This window comes from Camellia sinensis, chromosome 15 (genome assembly GCF_055761805.1).
Source record: "Camellia sinensis isolate YWXY chromosome 15, ASM5576180v1, whole genome shotgun sequence".
In the NCBI taxonomy this organism is placed as follows: domain Eukaryota; kingdom Viridiplantae; phylum Streptophyta; class Magnoliopsida; order Ericales; family Theaceae; genus Camellia; species Camellia sinensis.
This window is the reverse complement of record NC_138975.1, coordinates 92,590,829-92,603,025: the sequence shown is the minus strand read 5'-3', so window position 1 is coordinate 92,603,025 and position 12,197 is coordinate 92,590,829. Positions and strand designations below refer to the sequence as shown.

Below are 12,197 nucleotides of genomic sequence, written 5' to 3'. Positions count from 1 at the left end.
CATCTATCGAAAAGTTGTACAATACATACCATGATAGTAAGTAGTAAAACATTGACTAATAACAAAATGTCAAAAAAATAGGTCACATGAAGATGAAATGCTGATGAAAAAATCGCATTATTTGGCAGGCAGTAGTTGTTTATCTCGTTGCTTACAAGATTTTAAATTATAGTTGATGCTAATTAAAAACAAATCCTCCAAAAAGTGTGACCCAGTACATGAGGTTCCCGAAAAAGCGTGGTCGAGGGAAGGCAAGATGTATGCAATGTTACCTCATTTCTAGAGAGGTGGTTTTCATGAGTCAAACCCAAACGCTAACGGCAAGCCCTTACCATTGGTCATAACCACCCTTTTAATTGAAAGAAATATTAGGGGAAAATACGTAATCACATTTAGCAGAAAAGTTAAAAGACAAAATACTATGGTGTCAAACATGAATTGCTAATTTAAAAAATGTAAAACTGACTAATAAACTCCTCTATTAGGTCAAACAGGCAGTTCATTCTCATCTAATGCTATTTGGAAATAACCATAAAAGATGTTAACCGATGACTGACCACTTCTATAAAAGCAAAAAAGAAGTTTATAAAAAAATGTGCTTGTGACTGAATTCATTTTGCAATGTCAGTGTTTTTAAAGGCTCAAAGCGCACCAAGGTACTGAAAGTCTCTTGGGGCCTAGGCACAAGGCGCAATGTGAGGCACGGGCTTTATTGAAGCAAGGCACACAGTCTTACTAAAAAATAGATAAACTAACATAGACTAATGATTTATACTAGTACTAAGACATTTTTTTTTAAAATAAAATAATAATAATAATAATAATAATAATAATAATAAACAAAGACATATAATTGCAAAAAATTATAAAAAAAAAATATATATATATATATAGACAAGCATGGAAGAGAAGCCAAAAAAAAAAAAAAAAAAATAGAGAAGGTGAAGAAGAAGACTGCTGCTATTCTCATTTTTGCATTATTCCATGTAACAGAGAAGAAGAAGAAAAAGAAGAACAAAGAGCAAAGAAGAAGAAGTAGGGGGAAAACAAATCAGAGAGCAAAAAAGAAGCAGAAGCAGAAGAAGAAGAGAGAGAGAGAGACTCGAAGTTGAAGAAGCAAAAAAAAAAAAAAACAAAAAAAGAGAGCAACCAGCGAAGAAGAAGAAAAAAAAAATATATATATATATATATATAGCGACTCAAAGAAGCAACTTGAAGAAGGGGAAGGAGGAAAAAAAAAATACCTAGCAACCAGCGAAGGAAGAAGAAGAAAAAGAAAAAGAAGAAAACAAAAGGTCGAATCGAATACCCAGCAACCAGCGAAGAAGAAGAGGAGGAGGAGCAGAAGAAGAAGAACAAGAACTTACCTCAATCGAAGTCGATAGAGACAAGCCCAGAGGAAGAGACGACACAGATTTCTTCGATAGATTAGGGATTTGAGTCGACTAATTTGGGTTGAATTGCTTTGTATGAGTTATAATCCTATGTGGTTGGAACCTTTCGAACACAAATCAAAGCCGTTAGATCAGAATCATAAACAACAACAAAAAAGCCCTCTTAGGCTCGCGCCTTGCGCCTTTCAACGCCTGGCCAAGGCGCGCAACTTATTAAAAGCGCCTCGCTTGGGTCCCTTTAGGCGCACTGCTTGCGCCTTGCGCCTTTCACAACACCGTGCAATGTTATGAGTTTTTGTTTTTGCATCTGATTTCTTTAATCAAATCTCAAAGCATAGTGAAAATTCTCATAATTTTTTCAAAATTTCCCACATATGTAAGTATCATGAACATCATTTTACTCATAATTTAAAAGCTAGAATTTTAATATCCATTTCTCGTAGCGAAAGAGTTAGCTTAACCAGTTATAAACATGAATAGTCCTAGGTTACTTTTTTTGTTTTCCATTTATATATGTATATATATTTGATAGATAAGGAGGTTCCAATCAACATTAACTGAGCCAGGGATTTTGGATGTCAAACTGCAATCTATTAAAAGCAAGACCTAGTGGAACTACCTGTACAAATGTTCATGGAAATGATCACTTCTCATGTCTTGACTCAAACACGAAGAATTGCCTCCCATGTATAGTAAAGAGAAATCCCAATTTCCAGCACGCCAAGCAGCCTCATACTGCAGAGAGGTTACCAAGATAGGCAATGGTAATATCAGCCATAACATTAAGCAAGCACAGTTAGTCCCAGAAACCAAAAATACAATAACTAGTCAGTTATTCCCAGAAACAGCAAAAGAGAACATTGTAAACCGCATTACACTAAGTATGCATTTATCTGCATAGTATATAACATAGCATATTGTATGAGGCTAACCTGGAGTTCAGTGAATTCTAAATCATGCTCAAACTGGCCTTTCCGAGAAGTCAAACCTTGGCAATATAGATCCAACACATGAGTGCAGCCCATTTGCTGCAAGGATCTTATCAGCCCTTTGTATGGTTTCCTTTGTCTTATATCGACTTCCGAATATCTAACTGTTGGTTGAGAAAGTTCAGGAGATAATTTTTTGGAAGTACCGTCCATTTGTATCTCTGCCTCAGACCTTACTTGCAAATCATAATACTCCAAAGCTTTACTCCAATTTCCCTCGTGTTCAAAGGTAACGATTTGCGAGGTTAACTGTAAATGTCATCAGAAATAAATAAATTAATTAATAACATGATAATTTAATTTATTCAGTTAAAATATTGTGTATCTATGCATACAGTATGTATTTATCTTTCAGATGGTCAAACCAAATTGCAACAATGCAGCAAAATACTGTAATATTGTATACGAATATCATACTCGGTGAGAGATGATCAAACAAGTTACTCAGCTAACTACTAACATGGTTGGAGGAGAAATCAGGTTAGTCAGTAGATGAACTGCGGAAACACATAGGGCATGTTTGAGTCCAAAAATTATTACACCGAAACTACAGTTCTTCTTTCCAAGCCAGTAAGAAAATAGCTGTCATTATGGGGCAGAGATTTTAGCTCTTCTGAAAGGCTTTGGAGGCCTTTTCTATGATTCCAGTTACGTTGTGGGTTAGGGTGCGCAAAAAACCCACCAAACTTCCCAAACCACTCCACCACCTGTGGTTTGAGAGTGTTGGTGGGTTGAGCTGGGTTGGGTGGGTTCCACACTAATTTTATGTGGGTTGGGTTGGGTTATGTGCAATTCAAAATCTTCAACCCACCAATACTTACATATAAATTAAATACCTCAACTCTAAATAGATATTCTCATTTTTTGACTCTCCACACTCCTCATTGCCCATGCTTCTCTCTGCCACTTCTTGAACACAAATATATTATCAAGCAGTTCTTTTATTTTGATTTTGTAGCTCATAAATATAGTATAAGGTTCTATATTACTTTAGAATCTATTCACATAATATGTCAGAATTTACAACTTGCTAACCTGTTCAACACGCCGGTTTTAGTCATGTGGCTTGGTGGTGGGTTATGAAATTGTCAACCCGCTGAGGGCAGTTTGGTTGTTGAGATTATTTCTCCCAAACCGCCCAAACTGATCTGCCCACACCCCTAGTGGGTTAAGTGAGATTTTGATCACATGCCTCTCAGAATGACACTCATTTTATGAAAGAAATATTGGACACAGTTTCCACTCTTGATGAGGCTGATACTAGGTTGGCATAGGGAGGTTGAAGTGGCTGCCAACAACTTGTCCAAAAGGGGTGATTTTGTTAAGAGTAAGGGGAACCATACTATCCATGAGGGGACTTGGGGCTATTCTTTCATAGTTTTACTCTTCATTTGATTTTATTCAGTTATTTCTTTGGGAGGGGGAACCATTATGTGCAATTATACAATTTCTTGTTAACAGATATATCATCCTTGTGCATGCTTACTTCCAAAACTTCAACCAAATTTTATTGTGTCTTATTAAAAAAATAATAAATAAATAAACAAATAGAGGGTGTGTTTGGTTTGCTTTTGAGAGAGTGATTTTCAAAAAAAAATAAAAAATTGAGGAGAGAGTTTAGAAATTTTTTTGATTTGTTTGGTTGTATATTTTGAGAGTAGTTTTGGAATTTGGGAGTTTGGGATGATTTGATATTTTATTGTAATTGAGTAGATGTGTGTGAGAGAAAAAGTGATTGAGAAGGAGAGAGGAAAGAGAAAAAGTGATTGATTGATGTGTAAGAGAGAGAAAAATGATTTTGGAAATTTTTTGAGAAAAATCACAAACCAAACAAAATTTTGAAAAAAAATTTCAACAGTAACTCTCCCAAAAGCAAACCAAACAAGCCCAGAATCTCTATACTTATTGGCCTACTCTAAATACTTGGGAGAGGGCTTTGTTGAGTGGTCATCTAAGCTCCTCATGTCAACCCAAACCTCAACTAATCAAAGGTACACATATTGATAAATCTATTCCAACATATTGATAAAAAAATAATTACCCTAACCAGGACAACAAATCTGTGTATTATCATGATGCAGGAAATTTGAATAAGGAAAATAGGAGGACACAGACTTCTGTATGGCCTAAACAAAGATTACGTACAAGCCTGAGTGCAGACCCTGATAAATAACCATCTTCCTCTCCCAAACAAAGTGTTCACCTACATCCAAGTGACAACAGGAGACCATATGCTTTCCTCAGTGTCTAAAGTAGAGAAATGTGAGTATAGAAGCTGTTGGAAATTTGTGTTATTGTATATAATATGATAGTGGTGTTGGTGGCATGTATAGAATATGATAGTGGTAGATAATAAGATAGTGGCATATGATAGTGGTGTTGGTGGCATGTATATAATATGATAGTGGTGTTGGTGGCATGTATAGAATATGATAGTGGTAGATAGTGGTAATATATAATATGTAAGTGGCATATAATGGGTTATAATGATGTTTGTAATATCTCCTATATAAGGAGTGTCATTTGGTCTTGTAAGATAAGAAGTTTTGAATATAACAGAAATATATTCATTCTTCCTCATATTTTCGGAATTCTTCTTCCTCATATTTTCTAAGTTGGTATCAGAGCAACAAAAAACACAGCAGCCCTAAAACCGTCATAACCATGTCGGAAGTCACGTCCGAAACCACTTCAACCCCTGCCGCTGTCATTCCGGTGAAAACGTCCAACTCTCACTCTGCCCTGGTATCAGAGTTGTTGCCCATGGAATCTGTGAAGTAATGTGGATTAAAAGAATTCTTGAAGAATTAAAGCTTTCTCACCCGACACCTATGAAGGTCTATTGTGACAACAAAGCAGCTATATCTATAGCTCATAATCCAGAGCATAAGAACCCAAGAAGTAACAGTGACGCAAGGGATTTTGAAATAGAATAAGACCTAGAGATCACAAGAGATGTAAACCAGATTAAATTATTCAAGTTATGAATAAAAAACAAAGAAGCAATGACAAGTGGACGAGTAATAGGCATTCACAAATTATTATAAGAAAGACTGCATGCAAATCTGTAGGAATTAAAATAAGAAAATAGAAAGATAAAAGCTTAGTTTCCATATCTTCTATTCATTACCAGTTAAACAACAAAGTTCATGTCCCTTATAGATTTTTTTGAAGTTGCAGGCCAAGGGATTTACAAACTAAATCAGGATTCAATCTGAATCACAGAATCTGATTACTGCTCCATGCACAAATCATCAACTTGATCAACAATATGAAGTACATTACTAAACTTTACAACATAAAGGATCGTAACTTCTGTATATTATATAGTTTACTGACTAACCTTGTGTGACTGGATAATCCCATACAGGCTGTCCAGTTCATTGATTTGAGTGACTGCTGAGACTAATATTTCAATGTGGTGTGGAAGCTGGCAACAAAAGAAGGGAATGAGAAGAGCGAAAAAGTTAAATTTCTATATGCATCCTCAAACAGTGAATAAACAATAAAAGGGAAATTACAGTTCAGAAAACCTTTCAAAAAATAATTACATATACATGAAAAAGTTTATAATTTTAATTATTAATATTTCAAAATTTACCATTAAATTGTAATTATTTTTTGAAATCACCACTGATTTGATATTTTCTCAACAATAAATGATGAAAAGTACATTTTTTGTTATAAGTCTATTTATCTAGGAATGAGTATACCACAAATGTGACTCAAACAAAGGTAAACCAAGATGGCACAATTTCAATTGTTAACTTACTATATCAATATGGGAGAAATCTGGGCTCCCCAATGTGAGTGTGTTAAAATGCTCCTCACACCAGTGCTCCACGTAGAGAACAGCCGTAAAATAAGCACCACAACTCTATTACACAAATGCAGAACAATTAGACAAATTGGGATGTACATAAGTTGTCTGAATAGCCATTTTTCTCTATGTATTTTTCACTTTATCTTCCTTTGAGAGAGAGAGAGGAGATTGTGTGTTTGACAGAGAGAGAGAGAGAGAGAGAGAGAGAGAGAAGACAGAGGGAGATATATGATAATACTCACAATTGCTGACTTCGCAACAAGAAGATAATCGATGGAAAGCCAATATACCTTGCACAATACATCAGCAGTCAGATAAGAACCAAAAATAACATCATTATTTATGCAATATAATAACAACTTATAAATCTATGCGACATGAATGTGTATACGCATATTTCTGCAAGTAAAAGAGCTCAAGAGCATTCCTTGAGCTATTTATGCACCCTCAAACATAAATAATCATTCACAAAATGAAAAAAAGAAAGGGAGATTGGCATCTGTGAAATTTCACCTTTGTCACAAGAAATGAGTTTTTCAATAATGAGGAATCACTTCATTTTGCTTCAGAACAAGTCAATGGTTTTGAATCAGTGTTCCAATACCAAACTACACTTTGTCTCATAAAACAAGTTACAGTTGAAAAACTACAGTTTTATCAAATATTTCAACATTTACGGAAAGTTCATACTTCTGTCATTTCTCAAGTATCTATTAATTTGATATACTAAAAAGTTAAGCAAAGGTGAATTGGAGATCAAATAAAGTTTGCATATCCTAAGAAAGCCACATTAGATCTCCAAATTCTGGTGGAACTATAAAGTAGAATAGATGGTTGACTTTCATATTCTGCATATCTAAATACAGAATATGAGCATAAGAAAGGCAATCAAATAAGGGGAGAAGAAGTCAAATAATGCAAGTAAGAAAAAATAATACACAAACGAGCCGAAGAAAAGGAACACAATTAATAATAATAGCCTGAAAGAGGAGGGAAAAGGAACAAATGTAAAATATTTCATGGTTTCTCAAATTTCAAAGTTCAGATGTGATGTGCCTAAATGAAGTGATAATATTAGTAGAGAACAGTAGCAAAATTACACTTTTGGGAGCTTGACATACATTCTTGGCCAGCTACGACTTTTAGGGCAATTGATGATCTAACAAGGTATTCATAACTTTGATTCCAGGAAATCCTAGGTTCAGAACTCTTCTAATTACAGGACACAGCATGTGCAGGACACACACACAAAATTATAGTTCTAGACATTTATTGCAAGTCATATGTTATATATGAATATTTTATAATAAAAAAAAAAATTTAAAAAAAAAAGAAAAAAGGAAACAAATCACTATTTCTTAAAGTTCAATGAAGGGATTAATAGTTATAAATTTATAGTGTTTTTCCTTTATCATTGCATAAGTGATATTTTATTCAGACATAAAATGTGTTTCACATGTCTAAGCAATGGACATGTATGAGACATTTGGAAATGTGTCCAACACATGTCAGCAAATGTGTAATGAGAGTTGTATGACATCAATATACCACCTCCTTAGAAGTATTGTACTTCTTAGCATTTCGTTATTGTATGTTTTCTTTTCTTTTACTCCTTATACCAGTTATTTGCATTGTACCAAAGAAACCTACAAGGTTTCCCAAATTCCAAAAGTTCAAATATCCTTAAAACAGGGTGACATCAATTACAGAGATCAGAAGCATTTCGAACAACTATAATTATTTAATTCATTTATTAGCCATAGTGAGCAAATATATGTTAGAATTTACCTATACCTACCACCACCTACTACCACACCTACTACACCTACCACCAATTTACCCTCACCTACTCCTCACCTACTACCCAAACCCTCTCCTATATAATGAGCCACTCTGATTTGTAATATATATAACACATCAACATCAATATCAATCAATAATACAATCATTTCTTTTTATACATTAAATTTCTACATGGTATCAGAGCAAGGTTAAGAACCTATTCATTCTGCTTCACCGGCGGGCGGCAGCCTCGCCTTGGCCGCCCGCCGGACCTCTACACATACCTTGATCACTCTGCATGTGCTTCCTCCCCAGCTGCTGCTTGGAAACTTGGGTTATTCCCAAGTGCCTTAGCCTCACCAATGCTGAATCAAGAACATCTGGTGGTGAGCCCAAGTTTCCATCACACTACACTTGATCAGCTTCAACAGGTGGCTATTAGCACACTGTCATCTTCAGTCTGCCATGTAACCCAAACCTCAAGACCACCATGGAAACCAATCATCAACTCCGGCGAGGCACCCAGAACACGTCCCATGCATCTAGTCAACTCGAGCCAATCTGCGACGGCGTATAGAATTGGAATGCCTCTGATGCACACTCCAGCTTCTCCGGCCACTGCTCGAGCCAAACGGGTCTTCCCTGTACCCGGAGGTCTTCTCTGGTTTCACTTCCGACTCTGTTCTTCCGTCTCACCTCGAGCCTCGCTTCCGCAGGCTCAAGTCCTTACCAACAACAACCACAAAATCCATGTCTCCAACTCTTCTGCTGCATCGCCATCGATCTCTCTCCTCCTACGGAATCATCGGAGCGAGAGACAGTGAGGCAATTGGTCGTAAGCGCGTGCCGCGTCCTCGGCGGAATCGAAGGTCCCGAGCCAAACCCTAGCCTTCTTCCCCAGGGTCTCTTTCTCACACCGCGAACCCTAATCTCCTTCGCTGGGCTTCTCGATCCAGATCCGTTGGGTACTCCGGCAGTCATAGCTGGTTTCGCCGCCGTCGTCGGGGCGGCCTTGGCCGCCGCGGTTGCTCTGACTCTCCGCATGGCCGATGAGAGAGATCTCTCGAGAGATAAAGAAACACAAGAGAGAGACAGAGAGAGCGTGAGGAATTTTGGGAACTGTATACCATTTCTCATTGCTGAAGGCTTGAAGACCTACTTCATCTTACAAGATCACAGCGTATCCTGACCCATCTGTATGAGGTTTCACGCCCAGAATCAGATCAGGCCTCCCGAACTGTGGATTCTCTCTCTCTCCATTCCATGGACCCAACCTCATCATGTTGTACCCCACTCATACTCTCTCCTTATTTCACTTTCCAACCCCACACCAGCGCACCTGCTTTCCCCTTTCATATATTATTATTATTATTATTCTTATTACCACAAAAAAAAAAAAAAAAAAAAACAATTTTTACCAAACCGTGGGCCAAGAAACCCACTCTTTCGTTTTGATTTCCAATATCTTCATCTTATTATTATTATTATTATTATTCCTTTTTTTTTTATTTCTTTTTCTTTCACCTTAATTTTCATCTTTTTTCTATTATTATTTCTGTACACAAAAACAAAAAACAACACAAAACACAGCCGAAGACGACTTGCACACCAAACTCCTTTTCTTCATGTCGGGGCTCACCCCGTTCACCATTTTACATCAACAGAAAAAAAAAAAAAAAAAAAAAAACAAACAAACAAACAAACAAACAAACAAACCAACCACACCCACAGTGGGATTTTTCTTCTCTACTCTGCCGCCGGTCTCTTCTTCTTGCCTCCGTCCTGGGCGGCCCTTGCCGGTGTTGCCTCCGTGTTTTTTACTCCACTGGGCATGATCACTACTCCCTGCTCCTCCACTGCAGCATATGGCAGCCCTCCAAATCGGAACATCACGGTGGCCTTCCGCTTCAGCTCCTTGTTTTCTGCCCTTAGCACGCTTATCTCTGCTCGCGCATCCTTATACATGCGTTGGAGCAGAGCCAGCTGGGAGTTTAAATGCTGCACCTCATTTGTCCTACTCTGCAGCCGGTTCGACAAGTTTGTGACCGCCGTCACGCTTTCCACACATGCCTTCAGAGTATACTGATTGGCCTCCACATCCGACTGCACTGCCATTCTTTGCTCCACCGACCGCATCGGAAAGTTCAACGGAGCAAACTCCGGGGCGCTTGGTTGAGTTTCCAGTGCCACCGCACCAGTTCTCTCTCTTGTTGACTCGTTGAGGTCGGGAAAGAGGGTGAGCAGTCCACGGGAAGACGAAGACGAAGCCATTTTCTGGGCAACAGAGTGTTACAGAATATCTCTCGCAACAGAGTGTTACAGACTCTCTCTCTCAGCACAACGAAGAGTTTTTCAGACTCTCTCTCAGCACAACGAAGAGTTTTTCAGACTCTTTCTCAGCACAACGAAGTTTTTTTTTTCAGAGGTTTTTCGCAGCTTTTCTCTGCCTCAGCCTCAGCATCAACCTTGGTTAAATAGCCAAGGCAGCCACGCGCATCGCGCGCCTCTTGCCACCAGCCGACAACCGGGCACGCAAGCCAAGGCGCCCACGTGCCTCGCCATCATGTCCGGCACACCTTTTGATGAATTGGGCACGCCTTTTGATGGCACGCCTTTTGACAAAATTGGGCACACCTTTTGAGGGTGCAACTTTTACAAGGGGTCCGACAAGACTCTGTAAACTGTCCCGACATTGATTCCGGTTAGCTCCTTTATGGGTCCGACAAGACTCTGTAAACTGTCCCAACATTGATTCCGGTTAGCTCATTTAAGGGTCCGACAAGACTCTGTAAACTGTCCCGACATTGATTCCGGTTAGCTCCTTCATGGGTCCGACAAGACTCTGTAAACTGTCCCGACATTGATTTCGGTTAGTTTCTACAACGGTCCAACATGACCTCGTAAACTGTCTCCTACAACGGTCCGACACGACCCCATAAACTGTCTTCTACATCGGTCTGACACGACCACACAGTGTCCTGCTACATCGGTCCAACATGACCCCATAAACTGTCTGCTACAACGGTCCGACATGACCCCATAAACTGTCTTCTACATCGGTCTGACACCGCCATCCAGTGTCCTCTACACCGTTATGACACCACCATACAGTGTCCTCTACAACGTTATGACACCACCATACAGTGTCTTCACCAAACGGTCTGACACGACCATACAGTGTCTCGTATCATTTTTTTTTTTATTTTTTTATGTATTTTCTTGTTTTGTTCCTCTCTTCAAACTCAAGTTGGTTAGTTTCTATCCTCCTTGAGTTTGCGGGGGGCTGTTAGAATTTACCTATACCTACCACCACCTACTACCACACCTACTACACCTACCACCAATTTACCCTCACCTACTCCTCACCTACTACCCAAACCCTCTCCTATATAATGAGCCACTCTGATTTGTAATATATATAACACATCAACATCAATATCAATCAATAATACAATCATTTCTTTTTATACATTAAATTTCTACAATATACATGAAAAAGCATACCTTGTCCCATAATGATGTTGCCATTACAAATGCAGTCGATGTAGCAGTAAAATCTTTTGCCTTCGCAGAGGTAGAACGGGATTTCAAGCCATAACTAGATGGTTTAGCATGCTGTTGAACCATTGCATTATAATCACACGAAAAATTATTATCATGTATTTGAGACCATATATCTCCAAAAAATTATAATGATGCAGACACATTAATATTTTAAAGCTACTCAAGCATAATTAATTGACATGATCAACAATAGAAATGGTGAGTAAGAATGGAAACTTGAACATATAAACAAAGCTGATGTAAAATGATACAAAGGAATGCATGAGCAGATATAAATGTTTGTTTTGAGTTTTCAAAAACAATTTTTGAATTTTAAATCTGTATTTTTTGTTTTTAGTGAACCCTTTCAACGTTTTAGTCAATTATTTATTTTATTCTTTAGGTGCAACTTAAAAATAAAATATTTGTGAAGAAATCTTTAAAAAATTCAATCAATACCAAAAAAAAAACAAACAACAAAAAAAAAAAAAAAAAAACAAACAAACAAACAAAAACAAAAACAAAAATGTACTGAATTTTTGTATTTTTAGTATTTATTGAATTTTTAAAACATTTCACAAATTTTGCATTTTTTAAGTGCATCTAGATTAAGTGGATCTATAAATAATAATTAAAAAAGACCAAAACGTTAAGAAGGTACAATAA

General features: G+C 37.5%; 1 protein-coding gene across 3 annotated transcripts in view; it reads right to left on the bottom strand.

Annotated features, from left to right (window-relative positions):
- ATM (Serine/Threonine-kinase ATM-like protein) overlaps positions 1-12,197 on the bottom strand; it is a 177,529-nt gene that overhangs the window by 27,477 nt on the left and 137,855 nt on the right. For all 3 annotated transcript variants that reach the window (XM_082907876.1, XM_082907878.1, XM_082907877.1), the window contains exons 46-51: positions 11,493-11,603; positions 6,449-6,496; positions 6,156-6,260; positions 5,727-5,813; positions 2,327-2,632; positions 2,014-2,129 (exon numbers count right to left, since the gene is read on the bottom strand). In XM_082907876.1, coding sequence (XP_082764002.1) covers positions 2,014-2,129; positions 2,327-2,632; positions 5,727-5,813; positions 6,156-6,260; positions 6,449-6,496; positions 11,493-11,603 — 773 coding nt within the window. The remainder of the gene's footprint in view (positions 1-2,013; positions 2,130-2,326; positions 2,633-5,726; positions 5,814-6,155; positions 6,261-6,448; positions 6,497-11,492; positions 11,604-12,197) is intronic.